The 24964-nt window shown below is 40.7% G+C and overlaps 1 protein-coding gene across 1 annotated transcript; it reads right to left on the bottom strand.

The window, feature by feature from the left end:
• Positions 1-1167: 1167 nt before the first annotated feature.
• On the bottom strand, positions 1168-23448 carry LOC149847573 (uncharacterized). Its single transcript, XM_089998461.1, has 10 exons — positions 23083-23448; positions 8629-8683; positions 8103-8303; positions 7550-7661; positions 5502-5692; positions 5311-5405; positions 4793-5230; positions 3722-3830; positions 2311-2956; positions 1168-1546 (listed from the first exon to the last, which is right to left on the bottom strand). Exons 3-10 carry the CDS (start codon positions 8235-8237, stop codon positions 1422-1424), a joined length of 1851 nt encoding a protein of 616 aa, XP_089854587.1. The 5' UTR covers positions 8238-8303; positions 8629-8683; positions 23083-23448; the 3' UTR covers positions 1168-1421.
• Positions 23449-24964: the final 1516 nt, after the last annotated feature.

Genomic DNA, 24964 nt, shown 5'->3' on the forward strand with positions numbered 1-24964 from the left:
CACAAACCAACCTCTCGACTCAGTTCACTTGTAACAGAACCCTCCTTCACCGAACCACTACCTAATGGACCTACATCTCCCAGACCTCGCTCCAGGTTTTACCTTTAGTGCTACCTGATCCTCATCAGACTACAAAATCCTGGACCAGAACTCGGAGAAACCTAAAGGAAAGAAAGTCAAAGCCTCTACTTAGTCAACTCCATCTTTTGGAAATGACCATCTCCAACACTCCTCTTAGAACATAGGAAGAATCTGAATAGTTTGGAAGTACTGAGAGATCAGTAACCTACCAGACCATAGCAAGAAGAGAGAGCTCAAAGTGAAGAAGAGGAAGGATCAAGCAAGTGCACAGGCTCTCGAACCTTCGGCCAATAGGAAATCAGTAGAGATGCCTAATGCATAGCAAGATCAGCCTTCAAGCTGGATCAACCAGCACCCGTCCCCCATCGGTTCCAATGCATGTTCCAGCATGGATTGTTAAGGGTTCGGTAGGAGTTGGGCGCAAAGAGTAGGGCAGAACGTATCTCAAAATAGAGCATGTTATCTTCTTACTGGAAACTAAAGTGGGAGTGGAAAATGTAGGTCTCAATTGAAGTTGCTCTAGTAACGGATCAGATGATGACAGTGCTTGTGGATCATCCTGGGAAAACCCTTATGATCTCCTGTATTTATGGACAGAGATGCAGGAAAAGGAAAACTTGTGGGATCTACTAAGTCAGCATCCAAGGGATGCTCCTTGGATTATTTTAGGTGGCTGGAACTCGAAGTGATACCCTGAGAAGCGTAGGGGGATCGAGCTCCAGTCACCCAGACAGTTAAAGATTCAATGGTCATTTTAGAATGTGGTCTAACAGAAGCAGACCTAGGCACCCTGAGATACGCATGGCACAACAACTAGGGATGCCAAGCTTTTCGTGTAGAAAAAGTTGGACAGAGTTTCGGTGAATGCAGCTTGGCTTGCCAAAAATCCCACTCACCAAGGTGAACACTATTCTTAGGAGTGTGTCAGATCATCTTGGTTTAGTTATAAAAACGTGCACACTAAGTAATGCCATGCACTAAGGATGGCCTCTGAACATATTGTCCAAATCCTCAAAGAAAAGATGCGCACAACCTGTGTTCTAATGCCTAGAGAAAGCACGTGATCTTTTCATCTCTATCCACAAACAAAATTGCATTCCGGAACAGTTGTTTCTTTAGTTACACTACTATAAAAATACATATCCCTTCAAAATAGATTCAAGAAATCATCTTATCTTCCCTTCAATTTATTCTGACTTTATCCAGGAAAAGGAAGAAATTGGAGAGAATTTCTCGGATGAGAATAATTTTATGAGGTTTTCCGATCTCATGTAGAAAAAGAGCTTAAAAACAAGGATGACTCTTTCATAAGACACCATGGTTGTAGGATAACACCAACACTATTTCTTGGTCTTGTCAAGAACTTCAATGTACCTTTTGGGAATCCCATAATGCTCCAAAAGGTGCTTCGCCAGGTCGTCAATTACCCCACCTTGGACAAGTACCTCATGCTGCCCCTTCTTACCTGGCAAGAGTAACAACAGGGAAGAATGTTAAAGAGGAAAGATTAGCAATACTTTTCAGTTCTTCCCTTCCGGATTAACTAGGGAAACATAGATAATCCCATCTTTCTTTCGGTAACTATTTTGAACAACAACAATTCAAGCATTCCAAGCATACTAGAAGAAACCGAACAGAATGGCAAATACATCCAAACACTGAAAGTCATTTATGGCTAATTCAAATTGCCTTTTTCATCTTGAAGAGTGCAAAACCACTAGCAAATTACAGATCAAATAACTCCGATTGCATGCTTGTAAATATGTAATTATCATATTCAAACTTTCCAAAATCAACACCGATTTTCCCAATAATTTTCATCAAAAGCACGAGATTTATGAAGCTTACTACGTATGCTTATTGCTTACTAGTTCTCTTCCTATGCTTACTAGTTCTGAAAACTTTAAAAGAAGAAATCATTTATACTCAGAAATGTTTCAGAGAGAAGACAGTGAACAATCAGATCTTTTCTTCCCCCAAAATAGCACGGGGGTTTCATTTTTCTTTTTGACAAATGTATCACAATAATTTGAAACACCAGCACAGTATTTGTTGCCACCACCTACAGAATCTGAAAACCATGTGGCTGCTTTATGAAGCAATCTCCCAAGTTCTTCATTAGACCACAAATACAGGACTTTGGATGGGAGACCACTTTTTTTAGTACAAACACAAACAAGTACATGCATTATGAAATGTAGAAAAACAAAACAGACGGTGTTCACGCACCTGGAACTTCAGCCACTGATGTACTACAAGCAAACTTCTTCTGAAGCTCTGAAGCAAGAGATTCTGCATCCATCAAGAAAGATTCCAACCCAGACACCCTTGTCACCTTTTTGTTTCCTTGCCTACGTTCAGTCATTATCTGAACTGGTTTAACTGCACCTTTTCGAACTGTAGACTCATTTCCTCTGGTTACCCTGTGGTGAACTTGCATCCTGTTGAGGAATGCTGCCCCTAAATCCTTTTTGTGAATTTCTGTTGGATAACTTGCACCTTTCTTGACCGTTCCTTTGTACAGTGCATCACATAAAGCAGCATCAAGAACTACAATTGCCTTGTCTGTAGGCTTCAACAACTTCTCTTTTTCAACATATGAGAATACAACCTCAGAGGCTTCTGATGCACTAAAATACTTTCCAAGGTCAGCCCCAACAGCAGCAAGTATTGGATTGATATGTGTAGTTGATTTGTAAGTCTCGACCACCTCAAGCTGTACCTTCATCTGCCGGCCATTACTTGCACTCTCTGAAGCATCATCTACAACAGCTGCTTGGCGTTTCTCAGGCCTGAACGATGTATAATCTGGATGAGTACGGTTAACTGCTATCAATACAACCAGTTTTTTATGCTTGTCTTCCTTTGCAGAGATCTGCCCAAGCATATAATGAATATTCAAATATGAACCAAGAGGAGATGAAAGGAAACAAAGAGAAGCCCACAACCATTTAGAAAATGGAAGAGCATGGTCATTACTCATGTGATGTGAGGCTACCTTAGATATGATATTTCTCCCTTGATAAAAATGCCACGATTTGTGGTTGATACCTTAATTTAAATAAGCAAAATACCCAACACATTAATTAAGACCCATGTACTAGATTTATGCATCGGCATAGAGGCATGGTTATAAACGATTCTATAACTGGTTGGAAGACATTTGTAGACATTTGTTCTGTCATTTTTTTTCTAAAATAAAGTAGAAAACAAGTTTTTCCAGCATCCACGAACATCTAAAATGGAGAAAATAGAAATCCAAGGGTGGTGAGAAGTTTGTAACGATTGTAAAATTCTTGTATTATTTTCAATTATATATGTTATATTTGTAGTTGCTGCAATTTCCAAGGTTACAACTTACAAGTGACAGTTTCATCGCCAGTACAGAATGCAGTGCAAGAATCTAAATTGTAACCAGAAGAGATACGATCTGGATAGCTTTTCTGGAGAAATTCCCATAAAACATGCATGAAGGCATGCTTCTTATGAATGTGGTTAGGATAATTAAGATGTGTTTCCTCTCCTTTTTCAGCAAGCAAAGGGGACAAACAAATAATCAACAAAAGAAAAGGGGCGTCTGAAACATTAAATAAACTTTATTGAGATAAACATCAGGCAGCAAGATGTACTGGGTACATACCAAACCAGCAGAAGATTTGGACTGCAACCACTTTGAGAGTTTCTTGTGTGATGATCTCTTAATATCAAGTGTGATGCCTGCAGGCCTGCAAGGCAAGACATGGCTAGACCTACACAGCCACAAAAAAGAGGAATTTAGTAAATATAATAATTTGAAATACGGTTAAAGTGAGACAAAATAGATATGTTAAAAAAATAAAACAAAAAGGCGAGCACGTGGGTGTGGGTGTGTGTGAGAGAGAGAAGGGGGTTGGGAAATTGGAATACCATTTAGTAGACAATTTCCTGTAACAGTCGCTGCAAATGAGGGAAATGGGGACCCAACAGTAGATCAAACTTACACTAATTTGAGATAATAAACATTAATTCATTGCAAGATCAAACACCAAAGGCATGCATGCTGGGAAATTCAACATGCTCGTGATCCATTTAATGCATTAAATATGCAGAAGATGTATATGAAGCATCTAAGGATTAAATTTTATATCTTCCTACTAAGTCAGCAACTTTGTTTTGTCATGCATATGGTCCGTATAGAGTTCCAAGAGGAGTGCTAAGTGAGGCTCTGAAAACAATGTCCCTTGCATCTTCTTAGTTACTTCAACAAGAGACAGCCACACACATGCTCTCTCTCTCTCTCTCTCTCTCTCTCTCTCTCTCACACACACACACACACACACACTTGCACACGCATGTGTGTGCATAAAATACACTGTTAACTATCTCAACAAAAGAGTCAGACAGAAAGAAACTGCTTCAATCAGTTAAGATAAAAATCAATGTTCAAGAAGACTGGCACGAATACCATTAACACTGAATATTGCACATCCTGTATCTACAAGTAAACTCCACATTTAGTTAACAAGGTGTCATCATTTCCAAACCAGTTTTCACAGAATCCAGAATAAACCAGAGTTTTATGTTTGTAGCTTTCCTACATTTTAAACATACATACATACATGTATACATATATATAACTAGATTATGGCAACTGTAAAGAGATCTAAGTTCACGAAGAACCTAGAAAAAACCCAGTAACCAAATCTATAATAATAATCGTAAGAAAGAGTACCATAATGCACTTCCAGACATAGGGAGGTCTTTGTCTTTAATGGTAGTGTGCAGGGCTTGCAAAAGACACTTATCCAAAAGGGCATCTATTTCCTCCGAAGATAGCACATGCTGCTCTTTATCATCAGTGTGTTCTTCAGCAACTGCTGTAGGAACTTCATCAGCAACTCCTAAACTGACAAGATCTGCGGCCATCTGGCTGGAAATATCACCCTTGACATCCAAGTGTATAGAGTCACCAGCATTCTGTTCTGAATCTGCCTCATCCAGAGCCATCGCTTCTTCATGTGGTTCATTAGCACCAGAGTCATGCAAATGATATGCATCATTGGGAACATCTTCACATGAAGTGCTGACCTCGAATAAAGCTGGATCTTCAATAACTACGTCTTCCAAGAACCCTGCATTAGGCACCAGCCGGCCGCCCTCTACAGATTCCCTGAAAGCAAAATATGAAATTAATTTCTTCTAGGACATCTAATAAAGTTAAGACAAATGTCCAATTATCTACACACTTACCACAATGAATCACGGTAACAGTGCAATATGTGCAAAGCCTTACCACGCAAACCAGCTTTTACTGCTTCAGCAGAACTCATCATGGTAGACCCCACCTATCCAAATAAAGGTAATTATTAGCTGAATTCAAATTGTGCATCATGTGCAAAAATAGCCAAACCTGCAGATACAATGTCTGCAGAAATCCTTACAGCAATTGGAGCATTATTGCCAGGAACTTTTACTGACCATGGCTGCCCAGCCAAGAAAGAATGTAGACCATTGGGAGGTATGCAAATACCAGGAAACATCAAATCTGCACCCCCAAGAACGAAGCGAGAAACTTCACCACCCTTAAGGACAAAAGCTGGCAACAGCTCAGGGACTTTCCAGAGTGCAAAAACTGCCGTTGACAGGGGAGTTGAACACCACAAAAGCATTAAAGTCTCTTCATTACACTACTACAAATGTTTTATTGCATGTATTACAGAGAATTTTGCAATGAAAAATCATACAATGTGAATTCAGCATAGGCATTATCACGCAGGCATAAAAGTCCCTCTAAAGAGCTTACGCTACACACTTCTATCCGATGTTGTACATATCATATGATACGTATTGTTACTATGAGGAATATTGATACGATCTGCACTCGTATCGCAATACAAGTGTATATCTATGTCACATGGGTGCGGGTGCGGCGCAATTTCAAAAATTTTGGACACGGGGACTCAGCTATATATATATATATATATATATATAGCACAGTCTGTGACTGCACAGCACAGTCACTGTGCGCACAGCACAGTCTGGTTATATATATATATATATATATATATATATATATATATATATATTCATTTTTTTTAGTTTTTTACCCTAAAAATGGATGAATATAGACTCAATCAACATTGACCGAGTCCAAAACGTGGACGGACTCTACCAGGGTGCATTGACCGAGTCCGACTCTTCGTTGACCGTGTCTGCCCCGTGTCCGAAGCCTCACCCGTATTGGGGCGTGTCGACGTGGGTGCGGCGACCCCCTAGCCGAGTTTGTGTGACATAGGTGCATATCGTATTTGTATCATATGATACAAGCCCGTATCATATGATACGAAGTGTATCATACGATACAGGGTCAGCACACTTAAAAGGGGGATGAATCATAAATTTTCAGTTTTGGGTTTTAAAGATTTGTTGAGGGCCAACTCCCTCATTTGTGTAGAAGCCATTAGAGAGGTATATGCACACCATAGGAGTCATGAGATCGATTTGGAGGCCGATCCATGTGCAAGGGAGAAGAAGACTTTTGCGGTTTGCTAGAGTAAAAGTGCATTTTCACTATTTTTCCACTCAAGAAAATGAGTTAAGGTAAAAAAATCTTTACTATGAGTACAATTACAAAGCTACCCTCCAAAAACAAAATTGGATCCACAAAAATTAAAAATTTATATCAGGGTAGAAATCAGGCTTCACACTCCAACAAAGATGACATTAGATGATCCGGCATGGCAATGGGGCACTCAAGTAATGAGTGAAAACCGATTGAAAATCGAGTGCAACTATTGGCATAATATTTTTGTTTATGTAATATGAAAACATGAGTCTTGTGACATGTTATTAATTGCAAGATATTTAATGTTTTGCATTGTTCTTGTGAGATAGTTGATGTTTGATGATGTCTTATGCAGCTCATAAAGACATAAATGCTTCATATGTGATTTTATGGTTGTATTTTGTGCAATTCATCATTGTTTCACATGTTATGATTTTTTAGAATTTTTGCTAGCTTTTCTAATTTTTTTGGATTTTTTTTGAATTTTTTATTAAAAATTATGATTTTTTATGATACGTATCTTATTTTGGGCCTGATCGATACAAGTAACGATACGATACTTACAACCTTGCTTCTATCAAATAACGTGCAAAGAGGTTCTTGTTATTGTTACCAAAGTTGATAAAAGGGACAAATGGAAAATGAAAACAAGAAAACACGACGCAAAAGGTAAATTTCATTCATTATTATAACCAAAGCTATATCATACAAATTCTTGACAGCATCATCCTTGTTGCTAAAGAGGACAAACAGGACGTAGGTTTACTACAAACAAGAGTTTTCCCTTTTTGTGAATAAAAAGGCTAATCTATTATTGCTCATGTTATAACATGTGAAAAACTTAAAGGTGATAAGGTACATAAGAGAAGAGCAGTTCATACCCAAACGAAAAAGAAGAAAATAAAGCAAGGAGTCAATGATTACCTGTTGGAAATAAATCAGATCCTTGACCATCAACATCAAAAAGCATTGGAAGGCCACCTTCTATGGAGTATACATGAGCCCGATTAGGGAACTTTGCAACAGTTATTTCCGCCTACCACAGAATTTAAGGACCAAAAAAATCAACTCCATTAAATTTCAGACTACAAGAGAAGAAAGAAATCTCAACCATGCAAGAAAATTATATAAGCAAGAATCAGGAATCTCAAAAGGGAAACCAAGAGAAAGGCTTGGCCACAAAAGGACAACCATCAAAATGATAATACAAATTAAATTTTGACAATTGCACGGTGGCGCTTGAAAAATCCAAGGACGAAGCAGGCAATGTAGAAGCTCCATTGTCAAATGAACAACTAGCTCTAAAGAAGGTGAACTCGGAGCTTCAAGACATTTGATATATGAGCTAACTCGTGCCAGCTATAGATAATGTTATCCTATAAAATGGAGACAATTAGAAGAGAGCAAAAATAAGTTTTCCCAAAATCACACCAAACTTAACAGAAGTTAATGTACAAATGATAGCCTGAAAGCTTACCTTTGGAGGCAGTATGGCATCAATATCAACATCTGTAGCATGTATGAACCTTTCTTTAATGCTTCTTTTGAGCTTCTTACGATCTGCTCCAGATAAGTGTTGCAATGATTTTGCCTCTACTGGCTTCTTAAACATGATGTCAATGGCCCAACAACAGCAGCGGCAGCACTTATGACAAATTCAACAGGTGACAATAGTAATCTAAGAAGCAAGAAAGATCCAAATCAGAGAGAGCAAATAGGACAGAAATATGGAACAAAACCAATTAAAGCAAAAGAAATGGAGAACAGCCAATTGACATCAAATGTTTACTTCGTTGATAATAAACAACTGACAGACATCAAATCTAGCTAAAGAAACAAGCATCTAAAATCTTTTATCAAAAGCAATTCAAAACCATATATCTAGGTCCGACTGAATGAATGAAAGAATTTCTAGAAGTTTCTTATGCACTTCACTCAATATAACAAAGTGCTATGCAGAGTATGACGAGACGACCAATTATAAATGGCAAGTGGCAACATACTCAAGCAAATAAAAGCACCAACGTGGCTTGAATTTGAGAAGTAGACCAGCAGAAACTGTATAAGAACACAAGGAATAAAACAAACTTATCAAACATGATCCCCTTTTTCAGATCCAAAATTAACAAAAGTTGTCTAATATAAATTATAAAAAACTACTTAAACAAAGCAGAACTAAGAAAAAGTGGCTCCCTAGATTGACTAGAGGAACAGGAGATGAGAGACCAAATCAAGCCAAGCATCACAAAGAGAGAACTAAGAGGAGATTGGCAGAAGAAGTAACATGAAAAGTATATAAGATAAAATAATAAAGGGTACAACCACATTTGAGAAAGATGAACTAATCACCTATAGGCACATAGATGCTTTATCCATAATAACTAAAATATATATACACACTTCCCATATAATGCTCCAGCATATGACCTGCTACTAATCCTTTCTTTCCGTCACAAGCTTCGTGAAAATGACTGCTTAAAAAGACATAAATTATGAAAATAAGTAATAGAAATTCGGCCATACACATTAAAACCCCTTTTTGAGGTGTGGGAGAATGCACTGAAGATCCCTGACTTGCTAACAGTCCAATGAACTCTCCATTCTACCCACAAACTTGGTGAAGGTATCCACTGGCTGACTGATTTTAGAGGTGGGATGAGAAATGGTTTAAGGCCCCTGTCTTTGTGTTATGAAAGAGTAATCTAATTTAGTATGCTTAGTCCTCTCGTCACAGACAAATAACAAGACTATACAGAGAGCCACGTAATTGATTACAACATAGAGTTCACAGCTAAATTGTGAATTCCAATGTTTAAGGATAGTATTCAACTGTAATTGTCAACAAGTACCAAAGACTTGTCATCTTGTCCTATACTTTGCTCCAGCACACAATCAGGCAGCCACAGTTAGATTTTTACTTCTCAAACAAACAAATCCACCCTAAGCAAAAGGATAATGACCATATATATGCCTTCTACATATGTGATACGGTCCAAATTCTGCAGGACACTGCTCTAGATCCATTGCTCCTGTCAAGCAAAGCATATCCCAGTGTTGAAGACCCCGACCCACACTCATTGACCCAAATGGATCTAAGTATAGCATACATTGATCCAGATCAATATTCATTACACCAAGGGACTTAGACGGATCCAACTGATACTACGTATCCAAATCTCGAAGACCTTGTTGTGGAGGACCGAAATCCAAGTTCAGTGATCCAAGCACTTGATAATCGAGTTGGCGTTGACCTAGATCCGAGTTCCAAGCACCATCCAGCTAAGTGGGACCCAAGCCAAGTATCACCACATCAGCCATGCAAGCCACATCACCATAAGCACCATATTGGATCAGCAGGACCCGCTCCAAGGGCGCCACCTCATTTAAGTAGGGGTGGCAATTTCTGACACGACCCGCCAACCCGCCTCTTAGGCGGGTTCGGGTTGGGCTTAAGCCAACCCGTTTAATAAACGGGTCGACCCGCGTAACTCGTTTATTAAACAGGTCGGGTTCGGGTTGGGGGTATGCCAACCCGCCAACCCGGCTGACCTGTTTAATAAACGGGTTAGGCGGGTGGGTCAACCCGCCAACCCGACCCGTCAACCCGTCAACCTGACCCGCGAACCTGAGAACCCGTTTACCCGACCCAACCCATTTATTAAATGGGTTGGCGGGTCGTGTCGGGTTACCCGTTTATTAAATGGGTCGGGTTCGTGTTTGCCACAGCCGACCCGTTTAATAAACGGGTCGGGTTCGGGTTCGGGTTCGGGTTGAGGTATGCTGACCCGCCAACCCGTCGGGTCGACCCGCCAACCCGACACGATTGCCACCCCTACATTTAAGCATTGAAGGCACGAATGGGATCCGGCAGAACCAGCCAGCCCTTATGGGGCCCACCTAGGAGGAAACTTCCCTTATTTTTTTAGCATAGAAGAATGTGTGGGGGAGTCTAAGAATGGTAGATAGTGGCTAAAATTAGCTTGGCTAAGTCTGGCCAAGTCAAGAAGGTGTTAACCAAATATGCCTTAAGTCAATGAGGTGTTAAATTGAAATAGACTTTAGGCCAAGTAGGTGGTACCTAATTCTAGTGAAGGCTTACCTCTATTTAGATTTTATTTAAGTCGATCTTATAACTTGTGAGGGTTGTAAATAACCTCTTGTGTGCCTATATATAAGCCTTGTAAAACCCCATTTGCAAATATCATGAAATGAAATAAAGTTTGAATCTCTCCCTCTCAAAATCGTCTCTCACTCTCTCTCATTAAGCCCCTAGGCCTTCCTTACTTCTCTCTCTTTGGTTTCTAGGCCCTCTCTCACATTTCTCTATTACATTAAGATCAGACCTCAAGTAGGTCTGCACTCAAAAAATAGGGGAAGTCAAACCCTCCCAAGAGTCCTCTTTAGGTCCCAATAAGTCAAACCAACCTTAACCTAAGCTCAAACCAAAGTTTGCACCCTTTGAAACCAAATCAATCCAAAAAACTCAACCTATTTTGCTTGTCGTGAACTGCAGAATTTAACCCAACTTCTCTTAATCATATCTCTCAATCCCGACCTAATATAAGCCTCAAGTTTTAACCATAGGTGATCCCACGTGTCCCCAAAGAACCCTCCAAAAATCAACCTCAGATCCTAAGCCTAGTAGAGAGAACCAAATTTTCTACTAAACCCTACCGAACCCAAAACCCAATCTAGACCCGGTCTGAACCCACTTTCCTGCAACCTGATCCTGAGCTCATAAGTCCCGAACCCAATACAGTTTTGCCTTGATTTTTTACCAGGACCTACTAAGCCTACCCCTAAAATTGCAACATTTTATCTGTTGTATTTTGGGTGTATTGATCTTTTTCTTGAAACCCTTTAGAACCCAAATTGAACCTAACCCAGTACTAGGCTTGAACCTAGACCTACCTCGTGGGCCCAAGAATGTAACAACTTGGTATCAGAGCGAACGATTTTCGTTCCTCAAATTTTTAAACATAAGCTCCACCTTCGCTAGCCACACCGCCAATAGAAAGCCCAACACCGAACACAGTATTGTTAAAAAATGTTTGGTTGAAAAGCGTGTGACCGTTGTTGTAGACGACATTGCAAGTTTGGTGCAAAAGATGCAGGAGGAAGTCTAGGTCACACAACAACTGTTCTGACCCGCTTGCCAAGGAGGAGATATGCTTCAGAGGTGTGTTGAAGTTTCAGCATGCGAATTAGCCTCATTGTTGCAAATCGTGGACGAAACCGATGAGAACAAACTTGTCATTGTTCTTGAGATCAATGTGGTTCCCAAAGAACCGTTCGAGGAGGCACAAGCGGACTCACAAGAGCGACAAAAGGTGTTCCACTTCAGCAAGTGGAAGAAACTCCTTCCCTCTCTCTCACGAACTCGCATGATGAGTTTTATGTTGTAAAAACGTGATCTATAATCCTAATGAAATTCCCCGAAGATAGTTTAGGGTTTGCCTTAGAACGCCTCAAGGGCGAGGATTTAAAGTGAGTCCAGTGGCACGAGCAATTACCTTGGGACACCAACTAAGGTCACCTTAGAAAAGTGGCTTATAAGAGAGTTTGGACCCTCGATGTGCAAAGACATGCATAACATGCGTAAGGCCAAACCCACCTCGATAAACGCATCTTAAAAAAAGTCTAGGGTTGAAATACGAATGAGCTCATTGCTCAAAATTCCCAAATCCTAGAAGGACGTGTCGCCAAAGTTGGGGAGAGGAGGAACGACTAGAAATTTCAGCCTTTGTAAAGAGGCCTAGTCGACCCCACAATTGGTCAAAGGTTCGCAAATCAAGAAAAAAGGTTCTCTTCGAGTTTGAAAACAAGATCGCCAAACTTACTTCCTCCCCTTCCCATGGTTCCCAAGATCCTTGTATTCCCTTCAAGGAGCGTGTATTCATGGCCCTATGAACCCCCTGTAATTTAGGATACCCTACAGTGTCCTACCATAGTCATGTGAGGGACCAACAAAACAAAGGTGTGGAATCCAAGAAAACTGAGGCCATGACCTCTTGGCCTAAGCTTGCACCCACTGAGGCCGTAAGAAGGTTCCTTAGACCTATTGCAGAAGGTCAAGGATACAAAGTAGGCAATGGAAACAATGTTGCCCACCTAGGAAGCAAGACTGGAAGCAGTGTTATTAAAAATGTGCCTCAAGGCGCAAAAAGCGCGCCTCACCTCAAGGCGAGGGGCTTTATGCCTTGAGGCGTATGGGTAAAGCGTAAAAATGCCGAGGTGTTCGCCTCATACGCCTTGAGGCGCACACCTCGAGGTGAGGCGCTCCTCAGAATAAGGTGCATATGCCTTAATAATTTTGGTCAAATGAGGGTCAAAACCCTTAATTGACCAAAAATTAGGGCTTAAACATAAAGGGGTCGGGGGCCTTTATGTTTAAGCCCCTCGTTTTTTTCTCACCCCACTCTCTCTCTCTGTTTTTTTTCTCACAGCAGTCTCTCTCGGCTCTCACAACAGTCTCTCTCTCGTGGTGGAGCCCCAAAACAAGTACGCTCTCTCTCTCGTTTCTAGTTTTCCCTTTTCTCTCTTGTTCTCCTCTTCTTCTTCTTACCTCTTCTGATTCTCAGCCCAATTACACTTGTTGATGGCAGAAGCATAATGCACAATATACAAATTAATTGGCTATGTCAAATCTTAAGACTTTGTTGACAGTGCACATTTCTGTATATGATGTTTTGGTCGACATAAAAACCATGTTCAATGCACCATATTTTGTTTATATATATGAAGAATTATCACATTCTATTATATGTTTTCCTTGACATACCGATGCTCTTCACGTCTGTTTTTCGGTTTGTCTGTATAGGAGGGAAGCTTGTTGAGCATCATCCATCCTTGTGATGACATTGACATGGGTGGGATCATTTTTTTTTGTTAAAACAAAATCAAATCAACATAATTTTAGTCAAATCGACACTTCACTGATTTGTTGAAAATCGGCCTGAATCGGTTTTTTTTTTTAATATTTTGTGATAATTATGATATCTCTTTGTTATTATGAATTTTAAGTATTAAATGCACATTTTAGAATTTGATTGATCTCTGAAATATCCAAAAAAAAAAAGGAGGAACTTTTCACGTGAATCCCTAAAGTCGATCCCTCTTGGTGTCTGGTATTGGAAATCACCTCAAATATTTTCCAATATTCGGTCCTTCTTCTTCTTTGTCTGGTATATCCAGATCTGACCGTGTCTTTGCAGCAGATCTGGGGCATTTCCCTTCTGCGTATTCTCTTTCTTCAACTGAAGCATAACTTCATTTCTATCCAGCGTCTCCATCTCCATTTTTAGTCTGCCTCTTCTCACTGTCGCAACTGACATTCAGATAGCAGTTGTCTGCCCACATTATTTTATCTGTGTTTTATCTGAAAACACAATCAATTTAAAATTTTTGTTCAATGTGTAAAAAAAAAATCCTTATTGCTTCAATCACAAACCTTATAAAAGGAGGAACAAAAAATTCTGATATGATTCCTCTTTGGATCTGAGAGTCTCAAACCATCAGTCTCTTGAAAGTTGCTCAGCCGCAAAAAAAAAAAGAGGGTGACCAGTACTCTTCTCAAGCAACAAACTAAGCATTTCTCTTCGTGAATATCCTTGTTTTTTTTTTTCCCTCTTCTCATTTCCTTCATGGATTCTCATTTCTCTCAATCGAGTCTTTCTTCGAGTTTTCTCAATCAGCTTGTTTTCGAAAAGTTAATCACCTCAAACTTCTTGATTTGGAAGAAACAAATCATCCCTTTTATAAGGAGCCAAGGTCTCTTAGGTCACCTGAATGGAACCACTCCAGTACCACTAGAATTTGTTACGAGAGAAGAGAAAGATAACAAAGGGGCAAGTTCAATTGTGTATGTCAAAAATGTAGAGTACCTCAACTGGGAAAGGAAAGATCAGTCAGTAGTTGCATATATCACTTCTACCATGTCTCAAGAGGTCCTTGTTGCAATTCCCAACAATTGTACAACCCTGCAAATTTGGAAGAGATTGGTTCAGACGTATTCACAAGTTTCACAAGCAAAGATGGTTTTTCTCAAAAGAGAATTTCAGTTGCTGAGAAAAGATTTCATGACCATCATTGAATATCTAAACAAGATGAAGACCATCACAGACCAACTTGCAGTTATAGGATGTGTGGTGAGTGACAGTGATATGGTGCAACAAACTCTGAGTGGATTGGGATCCAACTCTAATATGATTGTCACTTCACTATTGTGTATGCCTGCCCTTCCTACCTTTGATGAGTTACGAGCTAAATTAATTCAATATGAAATGACTCTGAAGGGTTTTTCTGAAGAAACTCATGTTCATACAAATTTCCAAGAAGTTTTTGCCACAAGGGTGACTTACGGTCGATGACGAGGACAAGGACGAGGACGAGGACGAGGGGGACAAGGGCGAAGTGGACACGGAGGACGTGGATTGCTTCCCACTCCAAATCTGTTGACTCATGCACAGGGACAAAGATTCATTCCCACTTGCTTCCTTTGTAGCAAAAGGGGGCATATCAAGGCGAATTGTTGGCACAATCCAGAAAATAAAGGAAAGAATCCACAGACAGAACCCAAAAGAAAACCCACCAATATCAGAGACAGTGGAGAGATTAAAGATCTGCTGATATCCGTCTTGTTAGAATTAAAATTAAAGCAGAATGATCAAGGCACTTGGTTTGTTGACTCAGGGGTAGCAACTCACGTGACCGGTGATGCATGTAAACTTTCTAACCCTATTCCTTATTTTGGCAAAAGTAAAATTGTCACTGGCGATAGATCCCACAATCCAGTTTCCCATGTTGGAAAAATTGTCATTCCCATGTCACATTCTACTCTTGAACTTTCTGATGTCCTTCATGCTCCCAACATAAATATTATCTTTGTTTCTAAACTTGTTGATGATAATCATGCTTCAGTCGAATTCACTCCCTTCACTGTGTAAGTCAAGGACCTTCGCACGAGAGAAACATTCGCTGAAGGAAAAAGACGAGGCAATATGTATGGCTTTGAAGAAGCTCCATGTCATTCCGTCTGCCCTGCTCACTTGGATTTGAAGTCTTCATTAGAGTTGTGTACCTCCTCTTCTACAAATGTTTTTAGTATTTCTGAATGTAATAAGCCTTTCTTATGACATAGTCAATTAGGACATTGTGGGAGTCATTTTATTGAGAAACTTGTTTCTAATAATCTCATTCCAAAAGAAAGTCTCAATGGGGATGAGAAAAGTCAGAAGTGTTCTAGTTGTCTTTTATGCAAAAGTCATGTATTGCTTTTTCATTCCATTGATAAGAGAGCTTCAAAACCTTTTGAGATAATATGTTCTGATGTATGGGGACCCGCCCTAGTAGATACTACCTAATCTTTGTTGATAGCTATTCTCGATACACCTGGATATATTTCATAAAAAATAAGTCGGAAGTTTTCCTTTTGTTTCAAAATTTTCTTTCCTTGGTAAAAAATCAATTTTCTGAGTCCATCTAATTTTTTCAATGTAATGAAGGTGGGGAGTTCTCATCTAGTGACTTTATTTCTTTTCTTCAAAATAATGGGATAGGAAGAAGGGTGTCATGTCCACACACCCTTCAACAAAATAGGATTGTTGAGGAAAAACATAGGCATATCGTTGAAAGTGCCATGAGTATGCTTCATGACAGTAACCTTCTCATCAATCTGTGGACAAAAGCTTTTCATTCGGTCCTACATGTGATAAATAGACTGCCTATGGTTGTTCTGAAAAATAAGCCTCCTTATTATTGTCTTTTTGGAGCTCATCCTAGTTATCATGATTTGCGTGCCTTCGGATGTGTTTGTTATGTGCACATTGATCGGTCCTTGAGAAACAAGTTTCAGGACAAAGCTCAAAAGTGTAGATTTGTGGGATACGCAGACGACTACAAAGGATATAGGTGTTCTGACCCTGCCAACAGACGCATCAGAATCTCAAGAAATGTTGTCTTTGATGAGCAAAATTTTGATCATAGAGCTGGCACAACGGACAAGTCCTCTAACACAACCGAAGTTTATTATCCTTGGCTGAATTCAGAACTTTTTGCTAGTTCCAATGAAGTATGTCCTCCAGATTGTGGGCAGTAAGAAGAAGAAATGTTTGAGACCACTGGGACATCGGGATCACAGAATGGAAAAGTACCATCATCGGTACCGGGCAGATACAAGGGCATTTCCTATTCTAGACAGAAAACGACAGCGTCAAGCTTTCTAAATCGCGCCCGAGCAGCCGATCCTACTTCCTCTCATACTCTTGACGCCAGAAGATCAAATCGCATACGACATCCTATTGATAGGTGGGTCATATATAACAACTTCTTGGATTTTCAGCTCTTTTTAACTGCCCTCAATAAAGAAGATGAACCTATTATGTACTATCAGGCAGCCACTTATACCAAATGGGTAAAAGTCATGAATGATAAAATGCAAGCCTTACATGAATGTGGAACCTGGAAAATTGTTCCCAGACCACCTGACAAAAATGTTGTCGGATGCAAATGGGTCTACAAAATAAAGTATAAACCAGATGAAACCATTGAACGATACAAGGCAAGACTGGTGGCAAAAGGGTTTACCCAAGAAGCAGGGCAAAACTATGATGAGACCTTCAACCCGGTGGTGAGAATGGGAACAATTGAATTATCCTTTCCTTGGCTATTGAACATGGATGGAAGTTGAGTCAGCATGATGTAAAAAATGCATTCCTGCATGGAGATTTGAAAGAGGAAGTCTATATAGAACAACCCTTTGGATATCAAGAGCAAAATTGTAAAACCCATGTGTGCAGGCTAAAAAGAACTATCTAAGGTCTAAAACAAGCATCTCGTTCTTGGTTTGACAGCTTCTCGCTTGAGATTCAAAAGCATGGATTTTCACGTTCTCTACTGGATCACTCATTATTCATTTTTAGAAGTCAGAATGTGATTACCTTACTATTAATTTATGTTGACAACATTGTCATCACAGGAAACTCTGAAGCTCACATCAAAGAAGTAAACAACCTACTAGGTCAGAGGTTAAAAATGAAAGATCTTGGTGCCTTGCGCTATTTTCTTGGTGTAGAAATTGACAACCAGGCTCATGGCTTGACCCTCACTCAGCACAAGTATACAATAAATGTTCTCAGCAAGGCAGGTATGAAAGACTGCAAGCCTCTAGGAACCCCAAGTGTGCTTCACCAAAAACTCAGCACTCATGATGGAGATCTGTGTGAGGACCCCACCAGGTATCGCAGTCTAATAGGGATGTTACAGTATCTCACATTCACTCGTCCTGATATTGTTTATTCAGTCAATCAAGTGTCTCAGTTTATACATGCACCACGTACCGGACATATGAAAGCGATTAAGAGGATTCTTAGATATCTAAAAGGGACCATTGGGGACGGGTTGATATATTCACCACAGTTGTCTGACAAGGATGAGCGTGAACTTACTGTATATTGTAATGCAGACCGGGCAGGGGATCCTGATGAACGAAGATCTACATCAGGATATTGCGTCTTTATTGGAAGAAATTTAGTCTCTTGGAGTAGTAGAAAACAAAAGGTTGTCGCTAGATCAAGCACTGCAACTGAGTATAGATTCATGGTTGCCACTATTGCCGAAGCCACGTAGGTCAGACATCTACTAACTGAAGTGGGAGAAACGATCTCTCACTCTACCTTACTGTGTGACAATCAAAGTGCTCTCAACATGTCATTCAATCCAGTACATCACAGTCGTGCTAAGCATATTGAGATTGAGCCTGAGTTTGTCAATACTGAAAGACAAGTTGCTGACATATTTACAAAGGCTTGACAAAAGATCGTTTTTGGATGTTGATGCAGTGGGATGGTCGGCTGCAAAGTGTTTGCTGGCTGGATGAAGAGATACAACCCTCATGATTGTGCAGTGGGCAGAAATAAGGGAAACAGTCACCCAGAATGATGGTGATTGTGCCAATCTTTCTTTTATTGCAGTAGTGAACTTCAATGAACAAATAACAATTGTTGAACAATAATTGAAATTGAACAAAACAATGTAAAAGGGAAAAATGCAATACGGAAAAGTAACAATGCTGAAAAAATGAAACAGGCGGCTGCTGTAAAAGTTCAATGTTCTCTGTCCTTCACGCGACCCTAGAATAGGGTTTTTAAAGAGGTCAAATGGATTCGGGTCTCGGGTCCAGTACCGGACCCGAGATATCTTCCTGCTGTTGTTGGGCCTGGGTCATCTGTGCCTACGCTCTTCTTGAATAGGTACGCAGGGGTACGTCAACCCCGCGTCATGGTGCCATGGACTGGATCGAATCCAGCTCCTAGATCCCACCATCTGTCCCTTGAAGTGGATCGGGTGGTGTGTGGGTCACGCGGTACCGACCCAATCGGGTCCTGCTCTGCATCAAATGCTTAAAGGCAAGTTGTTCATGGTTCAAAACCATGATCAACTTGAGGGGGGGGGTGAAAAAGTGTGTTTAGGGTCCTAATATTAAGACCCGAGTCCATTTTATGTACAATTTTTATTTCTTTCTCTTTCGGGTCTGGACATTATACCAGACCCGGACCCATACTGTACACTTAAGTATATTAATACAATGTTTAGGTCACGATGTTTTTGAAATAGTGACAGTCGCAGCCTCTATTCCTCTCTTCCTTTCTCTTCTCACAAAACAGGTTCTCAGAAAAACTTTCATACACTACCAACGAAGTGGGTTATCTCTTCTCATGGCTCACAAGTGCAGACGGCTCGTGTGTTGGAAAGACACACGGGTGTCGAGTGGTGTTCAAGGCTGGAAAACAGTATGCCAACTAAGTCACACGGACTCAGCTAGGGAGGCGCCGCACCCGAGTCAACACGCCCCGACACGGGTGCGGACACTGGTGCGGCTTAGGACACGACCTGTGACTCAATCAACGACGAGTCAGACTCGGTCAACGAATCGAAGCCTAGTCCATCCTCGTTTTGGACTCGGTCAATGTTGACCATTGACCGAGTCCAAAAATGCCCATCCTCGTTTTGGACTCGATCAGCGGAACCCGCACCGGGGGGAGCCCCCGAACCCCCTTTTCTACAAGGGCAAAAGTACAATTTGCAAAGTTTGTAAAAACACTCATTCTGGTGCCAAACTTTAGAGGACAATATCCATATATATGCACACACTGGATATATTATTATTATTATATATATATTAATATATTTAAATATATATATATATAGTTGTGTCCTCGTGTCCAAAATTTTTGAAATTGCGCCGCACCCATGTCGCACCCGCACCTGCACCCACACCCATGTGACATAGCCTGCCAAGCATTACGAAGGATCCCGCCAACGTTAGAGAGATCTCGCCAACTGGACTAGGCAATTCTCAAGAGGGAGGGGATGATACGGTCCAAATTCTAGAGGACCCTACTACAAATCCATTGCCCCTGTCAAGCAAAGCAGATCCCAGTGTTGAAGACCCCAAACCACACTCATTGGCCCAAATGGATCTAAGTATGACATATGTTGATCCAGATCCATATTCATTTCATCAAGGGACTTAGATGGATCCAACTGATGATATATATCCAAATCGTGAAGACCTTGTTGTGAAGGACCCAAATCCAAGTTTAGTGGTCCAAGCACTTAATAATGATCCAGTCGATGTTGACCCAGATCCACGCTCCAAGCACCATCCAGCTACGTGGGACCCAAGTCGTATCACCACATCAACCATGCAAGCCACATTACCATAAGCACCATATTGGATCAGCAGGGCCCGCTCCAAGGGCGCCACCTCATTTAAGCATTAAAGGCATGAATGGTATTCAGATCAACCCACCCCAAAACCAGACAACCCTTTTAGGGCGAACCTAGGGGGAAGCTTCCCTTATTTTTTTAGCATAGAAGGATGTGTAGGGGAGTCTAAGAATGGTAGAGAGTGGCTAGAATTAGCTTGGCTAAGTTTAGCCAAGTCAAGGAGGCGTTAACCTAATACAGCTTAAGTCAATGAGGTGTTTACTTGAAATAGACTTAGGCCAAGTAGGTGATACCTAATTCTAGTGAAGGCTTACCTCTATTTAGATTTTATTTAAGTTGAATCTTGTAACTTGTGAGGGATGTAAATAACCTCTCATGTGCCTATATATAGTCTTTGTAAAACCCCATATGCAAATATCATGAAATGAAATGAAATAAACTTTGAATCTCTCCCTCTCTCAAAATCACCGCTCCCTCTCTCTCTCTCTAAGCCCCTAGGCCTTCCTCACTTCTCTCTCTTTGACCTCTAGGCCCTCTCCCACATTTTTCTCTGTTGTATCAAGATCAGACCTCAAGTAGGTTTGCACCTTGGTACTTGGTTCAAGCCAAGTGTGAACGGTTGACCCGAGTTCCGCGATGGATGAACCCCTGTTGTACCATCCTACACCCAGACGACCCTCCGGACCTTCAAACATGTTGCAGACCCTCCCAAGAGTCCTCTCTAGGACCCAATAAGTCAAACCAACTTTAACCTAAATCCAAACCTACGTTTGCACCCTTTTAACCCAAACTGATCCCAAGAACCCAACCTATAATGTTTGTTGTGAACTTCAGAATTTGACCTGACTTCCCTTAGTCATATCTCTCAATCCCGACTTGATCTAAGCCTCAAGTTTTAATCATAGATGATCCCACGTGTCTCCAACCAACCCTCCAAAAAATCAGCCTCAGATCCTAACCCAGTAGAGAAAACCGAATTTTCTACTAAACCCTATTGGACCCAAAACCCAGTTCAGAGTCCAGACCCAGTCTGAACCCACTTTCCTAAAACCTGAACCCGAGCTCATAAATCCCAAACCCAATGGAGTTGGCCTTGATTTTTTACCAGGACCTACTTTCACGTGTCCTAAGCCAAGCGTTAAAATTGCAGCATTTTATCTGTTGTATTTTGAAAGAACTGATTTTTTTTCTGAAACTCTTCATAACCCAAACTGAACCTAATCCTGTCTTAGCCTACCCAACCTAACCCAGTCCTAGGCTTGAACCTAGACCTACCCCGTGGGCCCAAGAACGTAACAATATGCATCTAGCACAAACAGCATTCTTAGATACATGTGTCTTGCAATCGGTAGTGAAGTAGTGATCACGGCTGCTAAAGATAATACATTTCACGAAAAATGCACATGATGTGGGAAAATTGGTAAATAGCTCACGACAAGAGCAAGAACTATCTCTCAGGCCTGCACCAAATTAATTTGCATGGCAATTTCATAAAACATGCCAGGTCCCAAAAGGCCTAGGTTCCCCCTTTTGTTTTAAACCAGTACTTTTATTTGCATCTTTGGTGGGACGATGTAGCTCTATTTCAGAGCTTAAGTGATTATTTGAGGCAATAGATGCCAAGCTGACAATTGCAACGGATATGTCCTTTCAAGGGTTGAGTGATTGCCTAACAGACACAAAGCAGAATAATCTGGTTTTCATGGTTACGGAGAGACCGACTATCTATCTAGATGAGGCTTCTAAGGATTGCACCTGGTTTTATATGCTTTCAAGTATGCCGCACAATTAAGGCTCTGTTTGGGAGCATGTTACCGGAGTATTTGTAGTGTAATCGGAGATGGTTATCTGACGTCACACTCATCTCACAGATTTGGCTGCCGTTTGGGAGAAGGAGTTGGAGGGAGTTGACATTTTAGGCTGAGAATCAGCCGACTGTAACTCCTTCAAAATACCCATTTGAACTCCTCTTAAAAAGAGGAGGTATTTGCAACTCCTTGAATCACAAGGATTCCGGTGGGTTCCTAAATTTCTGATGGTTCAAAATTTTTATTCCATTTACCTCAGTAAATCTTATATTCACCTATTTTACATCAATAAACAATAGGATTTTACCTCAATAAATCCTAAATTTTTATGGTATATATATATAGGCCGAGCTAAGGCCTAATTTATAAGCCCTAGACCAGCCCAAATACCATACTACAGGTTCCCAAACATGGTGAGGAATCAGGAGTAGTTACAAGCCCGAATCCTTGAAGGAATTGTTTATGCTTCCAAACAAAAGAGGGAGTCCACAACTCCTCCCAAATCCATTTCCCTTGAATTCCGGTAGTTCTACTCTCCCCGACTCCTTGCAACTCCCTCCAACACGGGTTCCCAAACAGAGGGTAAAAGGAATCACACAGTAAACATAAGTATACAAAAAATGTGCAGAAAGGTAACAAGTAGATTCCATTTAATAGAGCTTTTTAATGATATGGAGAGCAAAATGAACAAGCAGCAGCACGTTGCAGCCCAATAAAACTACGAACAAGTTCCGTTTTGACATGCATAGTGAAACAAGGTCATCTTCCTCGAGGGGACACTTTTCTTTAGCGCACAAATCACTTATGGATAAAAACCAAACGTCGGTCTGGTCCTTCATTCACTTGGAACTTTATATCAGACCAGCGAGGTCTTTTCAAGAACACAGGTGAATGGGTTTAAGGAGATAATGAGATTGGCACCTTGCTTTCATTCCCCTCTTCACCACAAAGTGGGTATGAACTCCACCCCGAACTTCTACCAAAGCGAAGACTATCTCTTCCTGAAATCCTATAACAAAACCCAATGATTAGCCCTAACGATGGTTCTTGTTCATTCATTCTCTCCTCAATTTCTTCCAATCCCCTTGGATCCATCACATTGCGTTCTTTTCTTTTGACGTCTCAAACCGTGTCGCTCCAATCTCCCATCTTCTCCACACCACACAAAAGGGAAATGAACGAATTGAACCACAAACCATCCAGCATTAGCATCAAACTTCATTCTAGGGTAGATTTCTGTAAAACATCCCATTACAACTGCAACTAATATGATCAACCAAAACAGAGTGGTGCGGTTCACAAATTAGGGGAATTCGAAGCGAAACCCTGAAAACGAACCACGAAAATCGCTCTGACGAACCAAACGGGAACAGTCACACCAGAGATCCTCATGAGAAACGACCTATAAATATATCTAAATAGCGGCAAAATACGGAATTTGAGAGATTAAATTTAAAAAAAAATGCCGAGAGAGATAGAGAGAATGAGGCTTACAAGAACTTCGCGAAATTTGTGAACGACGAGTTTCTACGCAAACGGATTCGTAGATTTGGAAGGAAGCAGCTTCTAGAACGTTTTTTGCGTTTTATACGCTTTGTATAAATATCACAAAAATTTAAAAGAAAAAAAAAGGAAAGCGGGGGGAGCCGAGAGAACCTTGATTTCTAGCCTGTAAGAGAAATACCAAAATAACCTTCCATCAAGAAAAGGCTGATTTATGATGAACGGCTTGGATTTAACATAGGCTGAGAGTTGAGGATTGAGACCGTCCAAGTGTATGGGCTCTTTTTTGTCCAGTGAGATTCTTACAAAAGCCTTGGGTTACGAGTGTTGTGAGAGGGGTACGCCTCAGAGGCGAGGCGCAAGCTCAAGGTACTGATGCGTTGCTGTGATGCACAAATTGCCCCTCATCACAGTTCCCCGGTTACAAATACCCGGTGGCGAACTTCGACGTTGGCTGCTCAGTCTTCTCCGACCACCGGATGCGGCCCCCCTCGCTTCCGTACCAGCTGGGCGCGTGGTCCTTCTCCTACTGCCTCCCCTCCCACCGCTTCACTTCCACTCGCAGGCTCAACGCCTCGCTTCGCCTCATCGCATTTAACAACCTTGTGGGTTACAGTGGCAGCACCGACTTCACCTTAGACTAGTGTGAGCTGGGGTTATGGTGCGAGAGTGGATCAGGTGATCCGTCAAATGACTTTAATAAAGTTATTTGACATCTTCACCATCCCATTGCTTCATCCTACAAGGACCTCATGGTCCATTTGTGCATTGTGATAGGCGAGGATGCCAAATCACTTTTCTTAGAGTGATTTGACACATAACTTGATCAGGTGGTCCATTTGAGATTCTGAGAACTGAGCTTGGGTTTGAAATGGCCTCTGGTTGATTTTGGTTTTCCTAAACTCTTAGTGCACTTTTGGTTGCTCAAGAATGATGAAGAATAAACTTTTGGGTCTCATGTGATTCTAAGTGCTTGAAATTGAAAAAAAATATCTCATAGAAAAAAAAAGTTTTGTCTATGAAAGCTTTTGATATGAGAAGTTTTTCAAAAAAAGTTTTTAGCTTGTTTGTATTGCATGAGAAAAACAAAGTGAAAAAATGAAAGAGATGAGGAGGGTGGTGGTGAGATGTGATGAGATGGGTGTTGGTGAGCGTAAAAATATTTTTTTTTTGGTAGAAAACATTCATCCACCACCTCTCATGAAGGAATGTTTTCTATCAAAAAGTTTATTTCATTTGGAAGGGTTAGAAAATCCATAGGGATTTTCTATTTTACATCACTTTTTCTACATCTTTCTCG

The sequence above is a fragment of the Nuphar pumila genome, chromosome 2 (assembly GCF_984573655.1).
Source record: "Nuphar pumila chromosome 2, dmNupPumi1.hap1.1, whole genome shotgun sequence".
Lineage (NCBI taxonomy): Eukaryota > Viridiplantae > Streptophyta > Magnoliopsida > Nymphaeales > Nymphaeaceae > Nuphar > Nuphar pumila.

Coding starts and splice junctions, on each gene's coding strand:
- LOC149847573 (XM_089998461.1), bottom strand. CDS start 8,237: ATGTTTAAGAAGCCAGTAGAGGCAAAATCATTGCAACACTTATCTGGA. Junction 5,231..5,310: donor TGTTACCGTGATTCATTGTG/GTAAGTGTGTAG, acceptor TTTTGCTTTCAG/GGAATCTGTAGAGGGCGGCC. Junction 1,547..2,310: donor ATCAGTGGCTGAAGTTCCAG/GTGCGTGAACAC, acceptor TACTCTTGCCAG/GTAAGAAGGGGCAGCATGAG.